At 46.3% G+C, this 22516-nt stretch overlaps 1 protein-coding gene across 1 annotated transcript; it reads right to left on the reverse strand.

Annotated features, from left to right (window-relative positions):
- Window positions 1–5681: 5681 nt before the first annotated feature.
- On the reverse strand, window positions 5682–20813 carry LOC144135167 (uncharacterized). Its single transcript, XM_077667908.1, has 5 exons — window positions 20733–20813; window positions 18040–18279; window positions 14116–14265; window positions 9640–10200; window positions 5682–6608 (listed from the first exon to the last, which is right to left on the reverse strand). The coding sequence occupies exons 1-5, from the start codon at window positions 20788–20790 to the stop codon at window positions 6166–6168; spliced, it is 1452 nt and encodes a 483-aa protein (XP_077524034.1). The 5' UTR covers window positions 20791–20813; the 3' UTR covers window positions 5682–6165.
- Window positions 20814–22516: the final 1703 nt, after the last annotated feature.

Here is a 22516-nt window from a genome sequence, read left to right on the forward strand (position 1 = left end):
GTAGTAGAAATCGAACATGGTCATCTGCAGAAGAAGCACATGCAAACAATTTTGCACTTGCCTGTAAAAATAATGGCTGTGCCGTTTTCGGTTGCAACGTCGACTGGATGGTTTTCGTGGGTCTGCAGGGATATTATGATGTAATTTTTTTTTCTGAAGGGAAACGCATAGCGGCGTCTGAAACTGTAAAGAAGACGAACTAGTAGGGTAGTTGCAGGCTTGGTACTCATGCTTGCGGTTTTCACCGTTAACTGCAAATTTGGTGGGGAGCGTTCATGTTAAATTACCTGCGATGTGAGCGCCAATAACATTTAGGAATTTACTTATGCAACGGGGCTTTAGGAATGCTCCTAATCATAATATGAATCTGGATGTGAATGTTATTGGCTTTGGCAGCGACCCTTTCAGGGCCCATTTGAGCCGCATGACCCCACAGGGCATATTCTCCAGAAAGCAGCATTCGCATTGATCTTGCTCACGGAGAACGCAACATTCCTACAGACCAGCTGGTGAACGCGTAGGGTTCTCGCTTACTAATTACGACGAAGTAGACTGTGGCGGCGGCACGGAAGAGTAATAAACAAAACTCGCTGTTTTGTAATTTTGCATTGAAAAAAAAGGACGTGCCTCAAACCGGTTATGGCAATGGTTGCGAGCTGACGTATACTCTCTCCTTGTTGTTAACAAGACTTACTTTGAAAACAGCTCTAGGTGAGCTGCGGTGTTGGCTCGCATTTCATACTAAAGCAACGTTTTGAAAGCATGTAGATTATTTGTGCCATGGAAACGAGCTTGCTGCGAAAAAAAGATTTACTAAGAAGGCTCATTCTTATTCCACTTGCATTCGCGGAGCTGCTTTAAACGTCCGCAAAAAACTCACGAGCATGGAGCATAGAACGCGAAGAAAAAATAGAAAATGTGGTTTGTAGTCAGAAGAACAAGAGAAGTCGTATTTCTTCCTGTGGCGCCTAAAATGCACAGACTGTGCTAATGAAGGGAGTGTTAGGAGCGGGAGCTAGTTGTGGCGGCAAACATAAGCTTCAGGAGCAAAATTTTTTTAAAGTTATAAGCGCCACTAGAAGAGTGCCAGAATGCAGAGGTGAAAAGTAAAGTGCTTCGCATTGGATAGTGCTTCATTTCTCTTCCGAAGTAAGCAGATCTAGCAGAGAGAGAATATATTTTTGAGGGCTTTCTTAAGCAAAGGAAATTTCAACTTATCGGAGCTTACTTCGTGTTAGCTTCTAATTTGTTGCCGTGTTTCTTTTAGATCTTTAGTTTCAATGGATGCCTTAACCCCGCTCAACACCACGTGACCACTCCGCTTTATGAATACCTTCAGGTTAGCCAAGGTCAAAATATGCCTCTATAGAAAATCAGAAAAAGAAATTACATTCACAACTGGGAGTCGAATCCGTGGTGGCGCGAACAGATCAGCTTCACAGGATGCTGCGTGAGACAACTAGGCTTTCGCCAGTTTTTTCTTTATTGCATGAAAATGAGTTCCGCTGAGCTACGAAATGCTTTATGTACACGCATATTATCCCGAAATGCAGACACACGCTCTCATGTCTTCGTAGCCAGCACTTCGCCTGCATACTTCAGCCGACAATAAAAAAGGACAGTGAAATATCGCCTTACGCTAAAATGTTCCTGGATGTGCTGATGAATAATAATAATAATTGGTTTTTGGGGAAAGGAAATGGCGCAGTATCTGTCTCATATATCGTTGGACACCTGAACCGCGTCGTAAGAGAAGGGATAAAGGAGGGAGTGAAAGAAGAAAGGAAGAAAGAGGTGCCGCAGTGGAGGGCTCCGGAATAATTTCGACAACCCGGGGATCTTTAACGTGCACTGTCATCGCTGATGACATGCTGATGACATGCTGATGATACTCCGGTATTCCGTGAGGCCTTGCAATGCTGATTGGACTTTTTAGCCTATGTAAGAGCAGCATGATGGATCGACACGCACGACCAGCTCGTTCATCTAAGTTCCTGTTCAGTGATCAATCCTCTTTGGTGCGGGCAGTTTATGCTGCGCAGGAACGGTCGCCTGAATGGTTGGCGGTTCTTGATGTGCTTCGATGTGCTAGGTTATCGCCACAGCCGAACACGCCTCGTGTTAAACGGCAGCAGCACAAATCCTTGCTTTCGGTCTGACTGGAATGTAGTGAACATTCTCTGTAGGTTCCAAAATAGCAAGATTTGATCCGACCCACTACAGAATTTTGACCTTGGCCGATCTGGACAATAATAGACTTCCAACCATAACTGAGCGTGCTCAACACGTCCAAATTTGGCTCGGGCCATTGAACAAATGCTTTTGCTCCACCTTTGGATATAGCCGTGGTTGAACACTGCCTACTTTTTTTTGTCTTTCCAGTCGCTTTCACCTTGAATAAGTAAGGATGAGTGCTACCACGGCTTAAAGAAAAGCTTAGTGGAACAAATATTTTATCTATTTCAATAACTAAGCTATGATGGTTCTATAGATCGCTATTTGGTTCTGAGCAATATCTAAAGGTTCTAGCGATGTCTGTCGCGCTGTTGTTGTCCTTTGTTGGAGTAGCACATACACACAGTGGAGGTTGGCAATGCTGCCTTGTACAGTCAAACAATTTTGAAACACTGACGCATTTAAGTGAATACCAAAAAAAAAACTGCGCGAAGACGACGGGAGAAGAAGAGCACAAAGACGCACACGCAAAATGAAGAACCTGAAACTGACTATATTTTGTGAGAACAGGGGACTTATCAAGGCTGTCAACGTAACAAAACAAGGTACACTCGCAAAATTATCGTGTGCTGGGTGAAGATAGTATGAACGGGCCACGTGTGATTAGGACTGAAGGAAAGCCCGGATGTGCCCATCAAAGCACCGACTAGCGCAACATGATGCCTTGCGGCACACACCTGACGGGGCTTTGATTGAACTAGCCTTTTCCAGATCTTACGGTGGAGTCTTGCTGGCGCATTTAATGCAAGCTGCAATGCAGTTGCGCTGGAACGATGCGAGTCATCAACAGGACCGCATCTCTAAGCTTGACGCCAGCTCACGATTAGATCCGCCATCTAGGGTAATGCGTCGTCAAGGGACTTTATTCCACCGGTTACGGCTTGGCGTTGCCTACACCAAACACTATCTTCACAAGATCGGAATCAAAACTAACCCAAATTGTATACAGTTCCACACTCCAGAGACTATCGGGCACCTTGTTTTCGAGTGTCTGAACTGCACTGAAGAGAAAAGAACACTGGAAGCGACCGTGAGACAACTGTATACTCTCACCCTTTCTATGAAGAAACTCCTTTAGGTGCCAGGGCGAAAAGCGCTGATGGGTGGTGGGCGACGAAGGCCGTCCTCAGATTTTTATGTGAAACAGGCCAGGACACCCGTCTGTGACCGCCTGTGCACTGCCTACAAGGTTTACACAGCGTACCATGTTAGTGCACACACAGTGACAGCTCTGACATCATGCGTGAGTGCGCACATTTGTGTTTTCACGGAGCCGCTTCTCCAGTATGTGTTAACGACATGCGTCGGTGCGCGTTCAAGACACGGTTTTCACGTGCATATAATCACCGTGATGCGGGTGCTAGCCAGTCTGTGTGTGTGGACATCACCCCTTGGAACTCGTTGTATTATCCCATCATCAGCCCTCATTCGCTTTTTCGCCGTCATCCCCTTCCCCTTTCCCCAGTGTGGAGCAAAAGGCCAAGGTCATGTTTCCACCGGCCGACCTCTCCTCCTTCCCTCTCATTAAAATTTCTCTCTAATCAAAGGAAATGTATTTGAGAGGAAAAAGGAAGTCCTCAATGATTTCCTATTAGGCCTGCTCATAGAAAAGCACAATCGGTCTGTACTTTAAAATTTGGTAGCAATAGTCATCTGCCTGATGTATTATTGTCCCTGACCAAGTTTCGTTTTCAGCAGCATTCATCTAAAAAAGAAACCTGCCAGATGAAGGCACCTGAAAGCTCGGTGAGTTAAGAGAAATACGGGTGTGAGAATTTTTTGGAAATAATTTCGAATACATAGCTTCAATGCACAGCTAAATCAAAACCATCACTCCTGACAAATTATGTCCGGGACTTAGTTGGCGAGGCATGGTAATCGCCTTACTCCTGGAAAATGCACCTATATATAACAAAGTTATTTCTCTCATAGAGATTAAAAAAACATGCAATTTCGCGAGTAGCATAGAACCGAGAGCAACTGAATTTCCTAGCTACATGAGCCAGGGTCTGCTTCGATCAGAATACAGGGAAAAAATGCACTGTGCTTGCCAAGGCACGAAGCGCAAACTAAAAAAAAAACACACCGCGCTACAGAAAGAAGCCAGATGTTTTTTTTTAGTCATGGATGATTCTGGTATCCCTCACAAAGAATGAACGACGCTTAACATACCATTATGAGTGCAATGCGACAGCATTGTAATTAATCTTAAAGTGACGCGAACCCTCCCGCGCATGTATTCCTTCTCCTTCAAAGATTTATAGATCGCGCGGAGTCCCGCACCCCTATTGGCACAGTGGTGCAGAGGTTAAGCGATGCGGCTCTAGCCCTGCAGGCGGCTGTTTTCAAGACAGCTACCAGTGGGGCTTGCGAGACCAAGGTTGCCACGCTGTGATGGTGGGAACTACATTCATTTGACTTTTTCGCATTTGCCACCTCCCATGGCGGGAAGGTTGTCGACAATCCGGTGGGCAGTTGCGCCACCTGCTTTTTCGTGACACGGACGGATGGATGCCACCTTTTCTTCTAAACGGAACCCACAATGTTATCGAAAGTGACAAAATGCAGTACAGTTGTCCTCAGGCCTGTCTACAGCGTTCGAACGGTGCGCTCTCAAGCGCATTTATGACAGGCACAAACGTCTGGCGTGTTAGATATATAGTTTTCGCGAACAGTTCAGCTCTAGGCCTCTAGTATATGACGCAAGTGCACTCCTCATGTTTTAGAGTACTCTAGACAGGTTTGTGGACGACAGTTTAAGACGATGATGTAGATCTAACAGCCTGGAGTTAAACGAGACCCCGAATCTGCGAACACAGTTTTTTTTTGGAATTAGATAAGACAACCCGGCCGGTATGGAGGAAGCGAAATGTTCAGGAGTAGGCCGCCAAAACCATTAAGTTACAATGGCGGGTCCAGTAGCACTTTTGGCTTATAGGAAAATTCAGGGCTGTTTGACGCACGTTTGTTGTAGGTGTCCGATTGTTGATTTGTTACTGGCGGGCGGCTGGAGATATACGTGGGCAGCGGACCATGACGACGAGTACTCAAAAATCATTGCTCTTTGGCATCTGCTGGTCAATCCATGTGCCTCGATATTTCGTTGGCGATGCTAGAGCGGTAATCACTGAAATTTTAAGAAATGGTTGTAGAAAAGGGCTGGTCATCAGAGAAATGTGAGACAGGAAACATGGTTGTGTATAGCTAAAAGGCTAGAACGCTACTGAGGCACACTGAATTTAGAAGGGTTATAGCTATTTACTTTAGTTGTGTGGACTGGAGATCCTGCTAGGAAGTATGGCTTGACTGGAAGCTGTGCATGACATCGCTATTGAGGCTTTTTCACCTTTCTTCTGTGCGCAACGCTCCGTTGCAAAGTTAGAGACTTGGCTGTACGCGAAAGGAAGAAAATTAAAATTGGCTTCAGCTTTTATTGTGCAGCGACAAAAGACAGTGCCTTAGAGTGAAGCCATAAGCGCAGAAGGAAAGACAATGATGATGACTTAAAGGCGGCTTGCAGAGAGGTGAGGGAAAAGAGGCTGCACGTGGGTGGTGGACTCGAGTCTGCTCAACCAAGTCAGCCGGACAAGCGTTATCAGAAGCTGTCGGGATTCTCAGTGGACCACTTAAGATGAACTCAAACAGCTCTTAGGGTTACGACAGTTACAAGTTTCTTAGTGGGGAACAAGAGCGTTTACACATCACGGGAGTCGCACTGTTATAACTGATGACTACCCTTAGGAACGAGGCTGAATATGTGCGGAAGGAACAAAAATTCTGAATGAAATCTTTACCTGGCGCTAAAGTACAAATTTCTTGCCACCTCCGTAGCTTTCTCCACCCTGCACTGCCCCCCCCCCTCCTCTCTCAGCAGCCTTTACTCTGATGAACAGGCACACGTGCACTGTCTCAGGAGAGTCGTTTTTCGTGTCACTGGTGGTCGAGGTTGCGCAGGCGAGGGTGGTTGCGCTTGTGGTGACGTCGCTTGTGGGACTGCCGCAGCCTACGGTAGCGTCCCGGAGGCCTGCTGTGGACGGCGGCCTCGTCTCCAGCGTGGGCTCCGGCCGTGGAATTCGCCGCTCCTTCCAGGTTATTCTCGCTCACCAGCTTCTGGTGCGTGGCATCGTCCCCTCGACCGCTGGTGATCTTGGCTTCGAAAAACAACGAGCCCTCGTCGAGTCCAGCCGCGGCTGGAGGTCCGGGAGGTCCGGGCATTCCAGGCTTGCCCGGGCGTCCTGGGGTTCCAGGAACTCCTGGCGGTCCACCGTCCATGGAAGGATGTCCGGGCTCACCCTTCTCGCCGGGCTTACCGGGTTCGCCCATTTCGCCCATCTTACCAGGGCCTCCTGGACTGCCGGGCCTGCCGTGAGCTCCTGCCAGCGAAAGTGTGTATAAAACGCGATTTATACCTGCGCGTTGCTGAAGCAATCAATGACTGAAATTTAGTTTGGGGCGTTAGAGCGCCCAAATTTCAAAAGGCGATAAAACTAATAATGTATACTGTGAGGAAGTATGTTCACGGCCTGTGAACTTGAAAAAAAAACTGTTGGAGGAAGGTAATGAAATACTGTCATACGGAGATTTTAATACAAAACTGATTTTAATACAAAAAAGGTAAATGAGGACCATGGAGGCGTCGTGTGCACTTCACGAAAGGACACCAAGTCTTCCAAGTGGCTAAAATATTTTAAGCAAGCGCATTTCAGGGAGGATATGTAGCTGCATGCATTAGTTTATCTAACTGACTTGAAAAATGTTCAGATTAATGCCATAGCTTAGCTCGTATCATCCGGTAGGAAGTTGAAAAAAGCGATCTATTAGCATAAATGTTATAATCGTTGACGCATTTCTGAGCCTGGAGCTTGGGATTGAAGACTCCACGGAGAAAGTGCTCAAGAGATTAGAATAGTACTTCACTAGAGATTAGCTTTCTTGAATAGGAACGTCCTGCAGCTAAGATTAAGTTTAGAAATATGGCTGCGGAAACTGTGACGGTACATGACCATTTACTGAGCATTGTGACCAATGTCTCAAACTTATTCTGAAAGAGTGTGTTTGGAAGTTATAAAAGCATTCCATTGTTGTTTGGCATTGAGACTGTGTGAGTAATAGGCGAAGTTATTTTTATTGGGATGGTTAAAATTAAGAGTGAGGGGTACCTGCAGGTGAGGCAGAGGGATTATAAACGCAGGAAAATACGGCACGGAGCTCGCGGAAGCAAAGTTCGCCAGAGGTTTAGGCTATGCGAATAAGCATAAAAATATCAAGTCTCCAGTATGTGAAGTAGTTAAAAAAGCAAAAATAAAGCTCAGCAGTCTTTGTGAAGAAATCTGCCTCATAAAGGCATATAAACGAATAGGCCCGGGTCACTTGAATATTAGAGGGTGAAGTTAATTATACGATGAAAACGAGCACTATTGACTATTCCCGGTATTAGCTGCTAAGGGCTTATGTTAGTAGTGTGTTCCGTAATTCAAGACCCTGGCACTATGAACGTTACAGGCCGTACAAATGCCAAAAGTCTTTTCTTTTTTCTTCCAGCAATAGAATTTAAATCTACACAGATGATTAAAATGTAGCGCGTTGCCATCACCCGTGACGTAATAAAGTGAGAGACTGACCGAGTGGCTGGTGAACAGAACGCGATAGGCCACTAGTCTTAGCTGCTCTGGCTATGCGCGATGCTGAATTCTCGGTAATGGATTAAAAAAGGTGATCTCACTAGAAAAACAAGCTAACTCCCGAATGGTACCTGGGCTGGTGAAATCGTGATTTTGAATTTTTGCTTTTTTTTCTTAAGGGCACATGCACCTGAGAACAGTGCCATTGTTTCCGAACTTGTTGATGTTATCCTGCATTGAAAATTTCGTTTATACTAAATATTTTTTATTACGTAACCGCATTTTGACACTTGCGAAATATAGAGGCCTGTAACGTTTCATGCTCCGAAACTTGGACCCGAACATTGTTATTAACTTACATTGAATGGTTACAAGTGTCACAATGAAGCATATATGTTTCAAGTTGTCCGCAGCGGTGGCCTAGTGGTTGAACACCCGTCTCGCATGTGGGAGGTGCGGGGTCTGATCCCCAGTGCCGCCGGTTACCCACCGGTGACACAATGGGTACAAGCTTTCCCCTGGTCTGGAGCTCGGATTATTTAGGGTGAAATGCTTGGGAAATGGGTCTTTGACTACATCTTGAGCAAGAGAAAATACCTTGTGCCATGGCGCTCTTTGGCCACAGATGCCCTTGCGTGATAAAAATTCACTATATCATCGTCATCATTATCGTCATCATCATCTTTAAAGTTCAATATAAGTCTAAAAAGCATTAGCGGAATTTCTTGTCCCGCTCTAACCGAGGCAGCGGCAAAGACGGCATGAAATGGAGCGCGCAAGAAAGTGCACTGCTTTGCTAAAGGATAAGAATGGTTGCGTCATATGCTTTATCCAGCTTAGGTGGAAATACCGGCCAAAATATATGCAGCACGCTAATGGCGATTGAACACTTGCCACGCCTTACGTAGCGATATATTAATGAAACACTTGTTATTACATCCTGGTGGTGCACTCGCGCCTGAAGCCAAAAAACATCTGTACAGAACTCTTGAGAAAATTTAGGCTCCAAAGCATGCTCCGTAAAATTTTGGCTGCACCTCTATGGCGTATAGAAGTCACGAGCATGCATATATATCTGCTATCATTTGCGTTAATTGTTAGCAACTCCCATCATTGGTCTGCCTTGTGAACTCAAAGTTGCTGACGACAGTACACCTGTGTGATTCATTTCTTTGCTATAGCTGTCGTGGGAAGAAATATCGTAAGGACCATGTAATGTGCACAAAAATGGCAGCGTTGAATTCGTCATAGCTGCCACGATGGCCAGAAAACTTCATTAACGCGCTAGCGTTCAGGTTCGAGTACAGCGGAGAACTCGTCGGCGCCAGCGGCGTGCGAGAAAGTGCGGATTAGTCAAAGAGGTAGTGACGTCATACGTGGAGCGGTGGATTTGAGAAGAGATTATAAGCTCATGTAAATTTTGAACATAATGTCGCAATATGGCCAAAAGACATCATGACATCTAAGAATGTAAAAAATAATTGCACTGGATTAGAAAGTCGCAGTGAGATGGGAATCCAACCCGTGCCCTTTGGATCGCGAGTCAGACACGCGGCCCTTAGGCCACAGAGGCACCTTCGTTGCATTGGTTAAAGGGAGACATTGTGCGTTTTGTCCCATAGTGTCTGTGAAGTGATACTGAAAGAGGACCCCAGGACACCGAAGGGAGTCATTAAGGCTATCGCGTCATACCCTTACATAAAGGTTAAGTTTCCCCCAAACTGTTTAATACAGTGTTTCATGCCAGATATTTTCTAAACACCGGTGAGGTACACTCACTCACCATCTTTCCCAGGTGCCCCTGGCTTTCCAGGCGTTCCTCCTGTTTTTCCAGAGGCACTGCGTCGTTCGTGCCCACTCGGCGGCTCCTGTCCCACTGCCGGAAGTCCTGGCTCGCCCGGAAGTCCCGGCAGACCCGGAATACCCGGTTTTCCAGCTTTCGCTTCGATGTGGCGTTTCTCCGGTTCGCCACCGGGTGATCCAGGGCCAGCCGGCTGCCCAGGCTGTCCGGGCTGTCCCGGTTGACCCGGCTGACCTGGACCTCCTGCCGCACCAGGTGCGCCTGCCTGACCGGGCTTTCCACCACCGTCACCGAGTTGTACACTTTGACCTGGAGTCTGAGTCACCAAAAAAGTCACAACGACGCCTGGCTGCCCCGGCTGTCCTGGTTGACCCGGTTGACCCGGCTGTCCCGGAGCTCCTGGCGCCCCTTCCGCACCAGGCGCACCCGGCTGCCCTCCTGTCTTCTCGCCGAGGGCCCTACGCTCTGGGTTCTGGGATTCGGAGCCTCCAGGTTGGCCCGGCTGTCCAGGCTGGCCTGGTTGACCCGCCTGCCCCGGTGCTCCTGGTTTTGAGAAAGCAACAACGGATGGTGTTTTTTCGGCGTTAGAAAGACAAGAGAGAAATAGTGTTCCCAGTTGATGACGACGTCAGGGTAGCGCTGTTGGCTGCGTTAAGCCAGTTTTACGGAAATAAACATGGACGCAGAGAGCAACATACATGCGAGTGCCGTCTTACAAATAAGCAAGGCTGAACTGCAATGCCTGGCGGAATATCATTTGGACTAAGCCCCTCAGAACAGCGCCTTCATTACCTTTTGATGCTCTATACTGTAAACCTCTTTGGCCCGCTTTGGAAACTGCAACAGATCAAATAAGAAGGATTCAGCCCTCAACATTGACTCGGTGACTAAAAAGAGGCGAAACGGTGCACACAGTTGCAGTGCTCTCACCAACTTGTACTACGCAGGGCTGCCCGTTGAGTGGCGTTGTTAAAAGGAGTAACCTCACGCACATTAGCTTTGTAGATGCGCGAAAACATGTGATGGTAAAGTTACTTTGCTATCATAGAGTGGTTTTCAGCCGAAGTATTTTGCACCTCTGGCGGTTAAATATATCCCATCTGCACTCTTTCTGTAGAAACGATATCGGACCAGTGCCTCGGTTGCAATAGTTACTTTTGGTAAGAGTTTCAGTCACCAGTGAGGAGACAAAGAAGTAAACAAAGTAACGCGTGAGGAATTATGGCTAAAATAAATGCTTGGTCGGAGTTTGAGCACAAACTCTGGCAGCGCGTTGTGGATCGCGTCCATGCACAAAATACGTCTCAAGGTCCTTAACCAGCCTAGTGGCTCAGTGGCTTTGGCATTCGGCTGCTGATTTGAAGGTCATGGGTTTCAACCCGGTATCGGCTGCTGTGTTTCAGTGCAAGTGACAATGAAGGCACGCTGGCCATGCAGGTCAGGCGAGAGTTCCTGACCTGCCGGGAGTGGTGGGAAGGAATGGTCATAAATGCACTAGGTACTGTTGGCACGTATTTGAGTTAGACCTTGAAGTAGATGCAGCGTGCCATTCAAGTGGACGAAATTATTAGGATACCCAAGCTACAGAGGTTCATGCTAAGACGCCCGTGTGCTGGTTAAAGAACCCCAGGTGGTCTAAATCAATACGCAGCTCCCCGCTACGTCCTCTCACAACTTGAGTCGCTTCAGGACGTTAAAACCAAAGAATCCAAAAAGAATTAAATGTCAGTTAATATGCTTGCTACAATGCACAGAGGCTTGGGATAGAACGACTCCTACTGTTCTAAAGTCATAAATCAGACCATTCATTAACGTCTAATTGAATCTTTCTTCAATAAACCAGTATCTTCTAATGAAATTCCTTAGTATTCTTGAGGACAGAAGCTTATAAAAGTTCCATCTTCTAAGTATTCAGTTATGGAGCTGTAACATGTAGGCCATGGATGCAGGAAACGCAGGACAGGCCACAGCTTCTCGAGCTGCATGGCAGGAAGCGTGCCGGAAGCCACGTGCTTTTTTCGAAAAGAGCACTGGCGTTTTGGACCGTTGTCATGGCAATGACGCCTGCCCGAAGCTAGATCGAGAGGTTTTCCGCAGGAGCAGCTGCCACGAACTTCTTGGCGCATGATGGGGCTTTGCTATAGCAACGAAGACACCAGTCACTCTCAGCTCCCCGATTGGTTGGATTGGTGGCCGACTGGCCCTAACTTCCCGGCTTCAAAAATGGTGGTCTAATGTCCTCTCTTAAATTCTTTCCTCCATGGTATCGACGTATGAGAAAAACTTAGAATTGAGAGAAGGGCTGCAGCTGAAGAAAGGAAAAGATAAAACGTTAAAAGATGGGAAGTGAGAAGCGCCGGTTAGGAAATAAGCACGATATAATGGTGACCTCGATAAAATGAAGAAGAGCAATTGGACATGGGGACATGGGCGGGGCATGTAATAGAAAAAAAGTTATAACCGAGGATCCGTTAAGAGGCATGAAGTGAAGTGTAGTTTTAGAGAGAGCAAACGCGGCACTGTGTGGCAGATGGTGAGGTGAACAAATAACGTATGGGGTAGCCGTATGTAGTTCAGGAAAGGGCGAATTAGAAATCGTTGGGCGAGGCTTTCATTGCCAAGCCGCCTCGGTGGCTCAGTGGTTATTGCCTCGGCCGCTGACCCGAAAGACTAGGGTTCGATCCAGGCTTGGGCGGTTGCATTTCGATGGGCGAGATTCTAGAGGCCCGTGCACTGTGCGATTGCATTGCACGTTCAAGATACCCAGGTGGTCGAAATTTGCGGAGCCCTTCACTACAGCGTGTTTCATTGCTTGAGTCCCTTTGGGACGTTAAACCCGCACAAACCAATCCAAATTCATTACCGGCTTAGGAAAATCACTGGCACGAATTAGGACACTTAGATGAGTATAATGAATGACCGTTATTTCACGCTGTATCCAGTGACGGTACACGGAGCCGCCTTTAGATACGCGGTTGGCATGAGGAAAAGACGAAGACCAGCAAAAATGGCCGGAGCAGAACATGACAGAACTGTGTGAGAAAGTTTCCGCGTGGTTAAAAGACTATTTAAACCCAACAAAATGTGAGCATTCAAACGTCTCCTTTTATTAGTGGTTTACTGAAGCGCCGCTCTAGAATATTAAAGAAATAAAACTTCCACGGTGTGGCAAATAGTTTTTATGTATAACCTATAAATGAATCCGTAATTCAGATGCGCTGGCAGAATAATTTATTCTAGTGTTAACAGCGCCTTATCTATAGAGATAAGCTCACACGTCATTGATCGAGACAGTGTTACAGCTGGCAATAGGTACAATTGGCACTTATTGGAGGTACACTTTGAAGTAGAAGCAGCCTGTAATTCAAGAGGAGGAAACGATTAAGATACCCCGCTACGGTGGTTCGTGCTAAGCGCTGTGCTGTTTCGTGAAAACATGCAAACCACTGAAGCTGGAAGCTAGGCATGTGGTTCCACTACTAAAGGCAAACAGGTCAGCAAAGAAAATACGCATTCATGATTTGTATTACTTATACGGAGCGTTTGTTCATGCGCAATGAACATTTTCATTAAGTGTGGTCACAGATTTCACTGCTGAGCAATCTAGCAAAGGCACATACGCGCCGTTTATGCCGCAGAAATTTGCAGGAAACAGAAGACATTTAACCATGCGCCGCGTATTTGAAATTTCAGGAGTGCACGAATTGTATTGGTAAATAACGAGACATTGAGGCCTGCGGACAGTGCACTTTTGACGACGCCTGTGCCCCGTGAAATTCCGCAGTTCTATTTGACTCGATCTGTAAGGCTTCAAAGCAGTTTTTGTAGCCTCTGCCGGTGCACTTGAGAGCTCTCAACTCCACTTAGCATTAACAGGAGACACGAAGGCGTTCGAAGACCACCTGTAAGTCCTTAATTAGTGTCCTCTACTCTCGCATGGTGAGATCTTATTCGACGCCCTTTATGGAACCCTGGATGTACTGGAAAACGAGCTATATCAGCTGAGTATGAAGTATGTTCGAGGACTCAAGTCATATCAGATTAGACTAGTTTGGACTACGCGCACATCTCACGTGCGTGTTCTTACTCACTCTTACTCACTCTTCTTAGGCAGCGTTTTCTTGCTAGAACTTATTCTAGCTAAGTACCTTGCATTATTTCTAGATACAATAAATACAGACTTTGGCGCTTTAAGGATATATTTCCCAGTGTATCACCTCAGGTGCCACAAATGTTGACCGCGGGAAACTTTGTGAGGACTTCTACTGCGGGAGAAAGCGATCTAGTGACTTGATTCTCAGTAGTACACACTTTTATGGCGAGCAGCTGGTTTCATCGTAATATAGAGTCTCAGAGGTCCCATAATGCTACTTGAACAAGTGACACCGCAAAAGCCTGTACACAGTTTTGTTTGAGTGGTACTGAATTTTTATAATCTCGTCTCCGGAGGATTCTCACCGGGCAGTCCTGGAAGTCCCGGCGCCCCTGGCCGACCCGCCTGTGGTCCTTGAAACTTGCTTCCGCTTAAGTCTGAACTCTCCAGGCCCAGTTGGTCGCTGTCGCCAGGCCTTCCTGCGGCACCCGGCAGGCCAGGAATGCTCGCTTGACCTGCATAGCGCAGCGTACCATCCTTTTGACAAACTGCAGATGTTCGGCCCATCGACCGCTTTGGCCTCGACGACCAAGAGGTGAAAGAAATTGTGGAAATGACTGAAGAATGTCAGTTATTTCTAATAATAATAATATTAATTGGTTTTTGGGGAAAGGAAATGGCGCAGTATCTGTCTCATATATCTTTGGACACCTGAACCGCGCCGTAAGGGAAGGGATAAAGGCGGGAGTGAAAGAAGAAAGGATGAATAGGTGCCGTAGTGGAGGACTCCGGAATAATTTCGACCACCTGGGGATCTTTAACGTGCACTGACATCGCACAGCACACGGGTGCCTTAGCGTTTTTCCTCCATAAAAACGCAGCCGCCGCGGTCGGGTTCGAACCCGGGAACTCCGGATCAGTAGTCGAGCGCCCTAGCTACTGAGCCACCGCGGCGGGGCACAGTTATTTCTCGCAAAATCCTCATGCCGATTAGAATGCTGTTGCTGTGTAGACGCATATAGAAGGCACGCTGAGATTTAACGAAATGGTGCCCCGTGCAGACGCCATAATGAAGGGCTAAGGGTCGATTTAGACTACCTGAAGTTCTTTAACGAGCTCTGACATGGCAGGGTGCACGGACATTTCCGCATCAGAGAAATGCGGCTGCTGCGGGTGGGACCGAACCCACGGCCTTAAGATTAGCAGTCAAACACTAAAGATAATGAGCCACCGCGGCGGATAGGTGACATTTTTCGGGTTGAGCGGCGTAATCCTGGCAGTAGACTGTGCCAACTGAACCCTCACATTTCTTGGGGTGGGTCAAAGACCTTATGGAATGTATGGTGAGGCAAGCTCCACCTAATTTTCATTCGTGGGAAGATACTAATGCAAGAATTATTTACTGCAACGATATTAGGAGCGTAAAAAGAATATTCTCAGCGTTCATCAGACTCGAACACGTGACGATGACTTTATTGATAGCGTTAGAAACTACCCCATTGTAGATCGGAAGTAGTTAGCTGTGTGGTGTAGCCTCAAGGACCTACAAAAAAAACGCTTTATGCCACCTAATTTTATTTGATAAAGTGCTCTCTGGCAACGTACTGCCAAAAATAAACCGTATTTTTTAATCTTGTCTAGCTCATTAAGAGATGAATTTCCACCCAAAGCAGCCTCTTAGTCATTAAAACGCGATAATCAGTCGATATAGGCCAGCTTTATTTTGTAATTCTCGAGGACGCATCTGCTGTCTGGTGAGCAAAGCGGTGATAGAAATGGGCACTCTTAAGATGCTCCGAGTCGAGTCAATGGAGGGGGAAGGGTATAGACGGTAGAGATATAGTGCTGCTCTTTGTAACTTCATAACTACGCAAGGCAAAATGTCGGATTTTTTATGCCTTCCCAAGTGAGCTCAGAATGGGTTGTAGTCCACCGGACTCCATCTACAGCCATATAGGAACCTCTCCGGAGGCTGCATGAACCCTGATCTAAGTGGCCTGGAAAATTGTTGAACAGGGAGCTGACGGAGATAACATTCATCGGCCACGTATGGACAACGGGGACTCGGCGATTTGCTTTGCACTGATCTCATAAGGCCATAAACCCGTATTGTGTCCACTGTACAGGAGTTCACGAAGAAAGACAACAGTCTGAGGCCAAGGAAAATAAAGGGAAGACTTTTATTTATCGATAGTTTGGTGAATTACAGAATGAAACTATGCAGGAAAATATTTTACACAGAACATTATTTAGAAGTTGAAGAAAAGACAACAGCGTTCAGTGGGAGATAATTTTGAATGCGTGCTGTGGATGCACAGCTACTGGTCGGATTTTTCGGGGAATTCCCCAATGTATAGTAGATTGTAATAAAGGCGTAATTACTCATTGGCATCCACCCATGCGCAGCCATACGGCTACAAAAATAAGCTAAACAGCTTGCTCAGAAACTTCGCCGTTAAAGAAAATACGCGCTGGTCCGGGGTTCGAACCTGGGACTACCGCTTCATCGGAGCAGTCACTCTAACAACTGAGCTAACCGGGACGGCAAGCTTAGGGTAGTGAGATAGCGAATTGATCAATAACTCAAAACGGGAACAGTGCTGGTCAAATGTTTAAGGGAATCTCCAAAGGTCGAGTAGATTTGTAACAAGTAATTACTCAAAGCTTTCTTTGATAGCCGTATGGCAGAGCTTGGGTGGATGCTAATGAGTAATTGCTTCCTCATTACAAGCTCAGGTACTGTGGAGGCGGTCCAACTAATATGTTCGAACTATGTTTTTGTACCCCGAACTTGGGGGTGCTGACTAGCGCCACACCCAAGTGTATTGCTGGACGTGATGGACCCTTTTTATTGCGTCACAAGAAAGGCGATCGAAAGTTATATCATTACTGATGACAGTACGAGCTTCTCATTTTCCTCATCCATGTCTGCGCACCAAACTCAGCTGCAAAACGAAATTAGCTTAATGGCAGCCCTCTTAACTTGCGTACGTTGCACCTGCTTACTCCTGGGGTCGCCCCACGTAAGTGGAGACCGGAGCCGAGCGAAAGGCTTAGGAACGAAAAATGTCAGAGTTCTTGCTGGCCTCAAGTATTTGCGCACATGTTCAGTGCCTGCAGCGTGTACCTATTGTACACATTCTGCGGATGTAATTAGTCTGTTCTTTCTAAGATTATCATGTCTTTCCAATGCTTGTGAGGTGTGCAGAAACCGGGTGACAGAAAGTTAGTTAAGAAACTCCCAACGTTGTTTTCAATTTCCTTTTGCTACTTTTGACAGTTGTTAAAAGTATCAGGTAAAAATATCGCGAAACAGTACTAAACGGTGTAAAATTGTACATGCAATACCTTCATTACTTGCTGATGAGAACATTAATGCGCTAGCTTTCTTTTCTTCACCCGCGACAATGATGAGCCATTTGAAAGGGAGCATAAAGGTTCACGGTGGGGCCATCACTAAAGAACCTTTACTTGTCGAAGCATCCTAAGAATGAGCAGTTTAGTGACTTTAAACGGGACGTCACAGTCACTGCAGTGGATGGTGGTGATTCCCGAAGACCGCCATTTTAGATAACAGTAGTTTAGTTTTTGAGGTTTCGTTTAAAAATAGCTCTTCCAAAAGAAAATCGCGAATGAATACAGAGATCTTATTCCTGTGTGCCCAGAAAGTTAGAATTACTGAGAAAAAGTTGCGCATTTGGTTGTTATTGACCGCTACATTCCGAAAGTAACGAGAGCTAAGCAGATTGTTCGAGAAACTTATTTTCGCCGCATAATTTAAACGAGTCAATTATGCCGATTCCAGAACGTCGGAGAGCAGCAATACTACGCACAAACTCAGGGGTACACAACTCAATAATAAAACTAAAAGTTTCCCAATTGACCACCAAAGAACGCGTTCGGCTGTCAGGGTTGCTTTTGTAGTGTCACTTTTCAGCAGGATTTGCGCCTCTGTCGCATCTTACAGTTGTAATGATAGGCTGGGACATATCCTGTGGGCTATACAATGAGAATCTTATAATATTCTGCGAATATAAATGCATTTTTTAGCATTTGTAATGTCGGTATATTACGTTATACAATGGGTAATGTCAAACTACGAAAACAGCCCACGGAAGGCTGGAACGAAATATGTACCTTGAAAGAGGCAGGCATATCTATAGTAACTTACAATAACAAAGTGCAACTACGAAACCAATAAATCTTCAAGGTGCGGTCTAACTTCGAGCTTAGCTGCACTTTACACACTCCAACTCAATGCGTCCCTCGGTCCTTGACCGATTCATCACCTGTTTGTGCACCGCTGCCGTCGATGGGATCGACAAGTCGGAAGCGACTACGTCGGTGCGGCTTCCTTCCGCCTAGGATGTAGCTGTTGGACATCTCTTCGACAAACACGCTTCCTGGTCTGCGGTCGATGTCCCTGAATCCCGTAGGGGTATCGGAGTCAATGACATCGCGAAGCTGAAAGTCCATTCTCTGCCTTTCCGGGTACCCGTAGTCGCGTCGACGGTATCGCCGGTACTGGCCTGGAAACCAAGGAAAGGATGTCGCCAGTGAAAAATGGGCTAGGAATGTCATTGAGCCCCGTAACTAGAGATAACAACGTAAAAAGACTAGCTATACATTCAGCACTGGCTTGTGCACTGCTCTCGTTTTACGACAAGAGTCGTTTCATGGAGCCCTTGACCAAGCTTACGTGTAATTCCACGACACAGCTGGGAGGACGGCAGAACCAACGCTGAGCCTAAGATTAGATAAAATTAAGGAGAAGTAGATGGTGGGTGCAAATCTTGGTGTCTCGCCAAAATTTTGGAGCAGCCTGATGCCGCTGCCATAAAGAAGGCGGGAGTAAGAGCTGGCGCTACGCCAGAACCTGCGCTTGACTTAGAGCTAATGATAGTCTAGCCGCGCGGGTGTGCCATATGTAACACTACTAGTGCTGTGGTTAACTAAGAGGCTCTCGGCCGCCGGCGCACTCAACCGCGTGAAAATCGTCGCAGCTCCAGAAAATCCCGTGCCGTGCTCGGAAGCAACGAAGGAAAAAAAAAGTTTCAAAATATTGCCTGTCTTTACTGTATATCTTTCACGCAGCCCAACGTGCCTGTTTACTGTAGCAGCTGTGCTGTGTGTAAAAAAAAACAAAAACAAAGCAGCACAGGATATTGCGCATTGCAACAGCTCTCGCTGCAGATTTATCCGCTAAGAGAAGCATAGCACGTCTTCATTTTTGTTTCTGGCAGTTGCGCATAAACTGGATTCTATTTTTCGTCATCCCGGACGCTAGCGAAATTTCTCGAAAGCTTAGCGGTTGTCGAGGAAGGCACGAGAAAACCCTGAAGAGTTAATTCACAACTCAACAAAGTTTATTTTTGATCCGCAGAATTAGGCATGTGCAGCCTTGGTGAAGTTACAAAGTTCCAAGAGGAGAGGGCGTTTTTTTTTGTACCTCTCAGAGGCCTGAAGCTTCAGGGGTGGCGTGAATGGCTCAATACATAGCTCAAAAGCCAGCCGCAGCTTTTAACCGGCCATAGACATTATAGTTTCTCTTTTGTATTTCCTTGTTTTAAATGATGCCTTAGACATTAATACATCCGTGTTCCTGTGCTACCTGCTTACGAGCGCTAAATATTTATAATTGAAATCCTTCTTGATGCTGTTTCGGTTTCATCAACCTAGCGGCGGCTGTAACGTTTAAGCAGTGTTTAGATGACGTGAGACATGAAGAAAACTGCAGTATGATCATTGATACGTAGTTTTCATTTACCACAACACTCAAGCCAGCCTGCCTCAAAAGCTGGGATGACAAAAAACGACGTATCAGTGCTTTAATACGGCGGGTACAGTTATGTACGCAAATCAGTGCAGGGACTGTTACGCTTGTAAACGGCATTCAAACGTTGAATGCAGTTTGGATTAAAACATCCCGAAAGGAGCTCAATACTGAGTACTCAAAGAAGATAGGCGAAACAAACGCTAAGACTGAAATGTGGAACCTCGTCTATCTCACTTCAAAATGATTGCTTTTAGGTATGACATCGGCTGTTTTTAAACCCTAATAAGCTCTAACTTGTATGGACGGCTTATAGGGCCGCTTATAGAGCTTATAGACATGACATCGGCTGTTTTTAAACCCTAATAAGCTCTAACTTGTATGGACGGCTTATAGGGCCGCTTATAGAGCTTATAGACAAGAATTTATAGAGCTTATAGAGAAGAACCGTTGCGTTCACGCATTATTGCACACAGACCAGTATGTAAGCTATGAGAAGGGCACTGTATAGGAGGTGCCTATAGAGTGTGGTTTTTCCACCAAACTGGCCGTTGTCGTAACACTGGGCATTGTGAACCCAAATGCCTGGAAGGTGCTCCTCACTAGTCACAGGGCGTGAGTTCAGGTGTGCGCGACTTCTAAACAGGACTGTCACGCCTTTGTGCAAAAGCAAACAGGTAACGATGGAGGTGAGAGTAGCATTCCACAACAGAAAGAGGGGCTGAGCGGGTCAGCCTGGCGTCTTAATTGCTCCTAAAGTGGATTGCTCTCCTTAATTGTGCCGGTTTGTTACGAAGGGTTTGATTGTAGATGGGAGCACACGTGTGAGCGCTTTTTCTCAAGTACGTATGAGTTGTTGGTGTTCATTTCATGCAGTCTGTTCTTTGTTGAGCTTTGCGCGGCTTATGAGGTACTTGAACAGCAATTCAGCCGCATCGCTATTTTACTGTAGTTTAAATTACACGTGACACTAGTTTGTGATCAGTAGTGTGACCAACTCTGTGGGAAAAAAAGTAATATATCACGAAATTTACTCGAATGCTACGAGAATTAGTATCTACGCTGCAGGCTTCTTCCGAGACCTGAGCATAATCTAAGTGCTGGTTCTGAAACTAGTCCGTTTTGTTTAAGAAAAATCCTGAAATGCCTATGTTATGTTACAGGACTGTTTCTAGACAGCTGTGCAGCTGTAAATAGGGTAAAACTCACCGCTGACGAACCCCAGCGACGTCGCCAGCAGGAAAACTGCTAGCGCCAGCCGTCCCATTGGTTGCACTCAGGATCTGGAACGTGCAGGTGGCAATGAAAAAAACTGTCACCATAGTACGGGCGTTGAGTGTTAACATTGCTCAATGTGCTCCCTTAGATTGCTAACACATAGAACGCTAAGTGAAAAGCTGGTTAGCAACAGAGAACATTACTAATTACATTGTCCGCCAAGGGTATACATCAAGAGCTTAGGATTTTCCCCTTTTGTAATTGGATTTGTGCCATGACACGCAGGAAAGCCAGGTTATCATGCGCCAAACGGAAAGATCATGTGTCTGTTATATGGAACCGAATGAGAGCAGCTTAAGGTACCGTCACTTGTTTCGGAACTTTTGATTTTTTAACGAAAGTTAGAACACAGGAGATATCAACAACTTCCCTTTCTCCTGTGAGTAAGCTAGCACCGAGTTACGCTTGTCCAAGCTATGGAACTCGATAGACTAAGCTAGAGTCCCATAATTAGGACTCCATTCCACGTTGGATCACGCCATATCGGTAATGGTGTCACAAGTTATAATCACCCGTTCTAAAGGTAAGGACATCCGGAGTTAGATTTGCATCTTGTGTGCGTAGCAAAAAATGATAAAACGTGCACTCGCACTTACGAGTCGCGAAGGGCAAGCGACATGCTGTGATTTTCGACCAAGGAGAAGGTTGGCAGTGACTACGTTTACACAAGGAAGCACGCAATGCGGGTCGCTTTCCTGAATGGTCTTATGGACGGGCGTTCCTGTTCTTGACTTTTAACTAGAACTAGAAGCCGAATGTGGAACAAGCTTCAATTCTCTTCCTAGACAGCACTGATTGATTTAGCGGCTTGCGAATCGCGGTTCGAAGACTGGAATTTTTTTATCAAATAGGCCGAGGAAACTCTGCGACTGGCAATTGGGAATGCACATTGAAACAGGCTGCAAACCCAAGACTTCCTACTGTCCTTTCTGCGGGGTTGCCACAACTGAAGTTTTATCAAAACGCCTTTCGCAAACTGTGGGGACCGGAACTGTGCCTCAGTGCCAGATTATTTGTGCTTCGAAGTCTTAATTGTGTACTATGTTTCGAAACTGCACACCAGAGGGTGCACGAGCTTGACAGCGTAAAGCAAAATGGTGCACGACCAGCACTGACAGAGCTGGGCGCTGACCTCTGTCGGCAAGCGGCAACGAAGTGGTGCTTTCCGAAGAAACGCAGCATTGCTCTTTGCACGTTGACGCTTGAAATGCACAGAAAATTATAACCCCGCGGGTTGTTCGTTGAAGTAAAAAGCCAACTATTTCCCGGCTGTCTTGCTAGGTAGCGCGTTGATGAAATCTGGGGCCCTCTCCGGCACTCCGCACTATTCTGGTCGCACCTATGCACTCCCTGAAGGCAGTGTCCTGGCCAGCCACATTGACATATGAAAATGTTAGGTGCTGGCGACACTCAAGTCATTCATAGAATCGATACCACGGGCGGCACCAAATAAAGCCACAGTACGACGCGATAAGGAAAAGTCGCGCGCTGAGGCCGCACAAGCAGCGGGGCACCAGAAAGAATTTAACTCTGCAAAAAAAAAAATATCCGATAGTCAGCAACAGAGACAGGCTAGGCGAACTGGCCGGTACATGTAGCCAAGCCAGACATCATCACCTAGCTACTCTTCCTCAGTGCGTCCGTGGCAGAGAGAAAGCCACATAAGGGCCAGAATCCATGCTAAACGAATAATTACTCCCTGTTTATCTCTCTAA

Source organism: Amblyomma americanum, chromosome 5, assembly GCF_052857255.1.
Source record: "Amblyomma americanum isolate KBUSLIRL-KWMA chromosome 5, ASM5285725v1, whole genome shotgun sequence".
Classification (NCBI taxonomy): Eukaryota; Metazoa; Arthropoda; class Arachnida; order Ixodida; family Ixodidae; genus Amblyomma; species Amblyomma americanum.

Coding starts and splice junctions, on each gene's coding strand:
- LOC144135167 (XM_077667908.1), bottom strand. CDS start 20,790: ATGGGACGGCTGGCGCTAGCAGTTTTCCTGCTGGCGACGTCGCTGGGG. Junction 14,266..18,039: donor CGGCAGCGGTGCACAAACAG/GTGATGAATCGG, acceptor TGCGCTATGCAG/GTCAAGCGAGCATTCCTGGC. Junction 6,609..9,639: donor AGGGGCACCTGGGAAAGATG/GTGAGTGAGTGT, acceptor TTTCGCTGGCAG/GAGCTCACGGCAGGCCCGGC.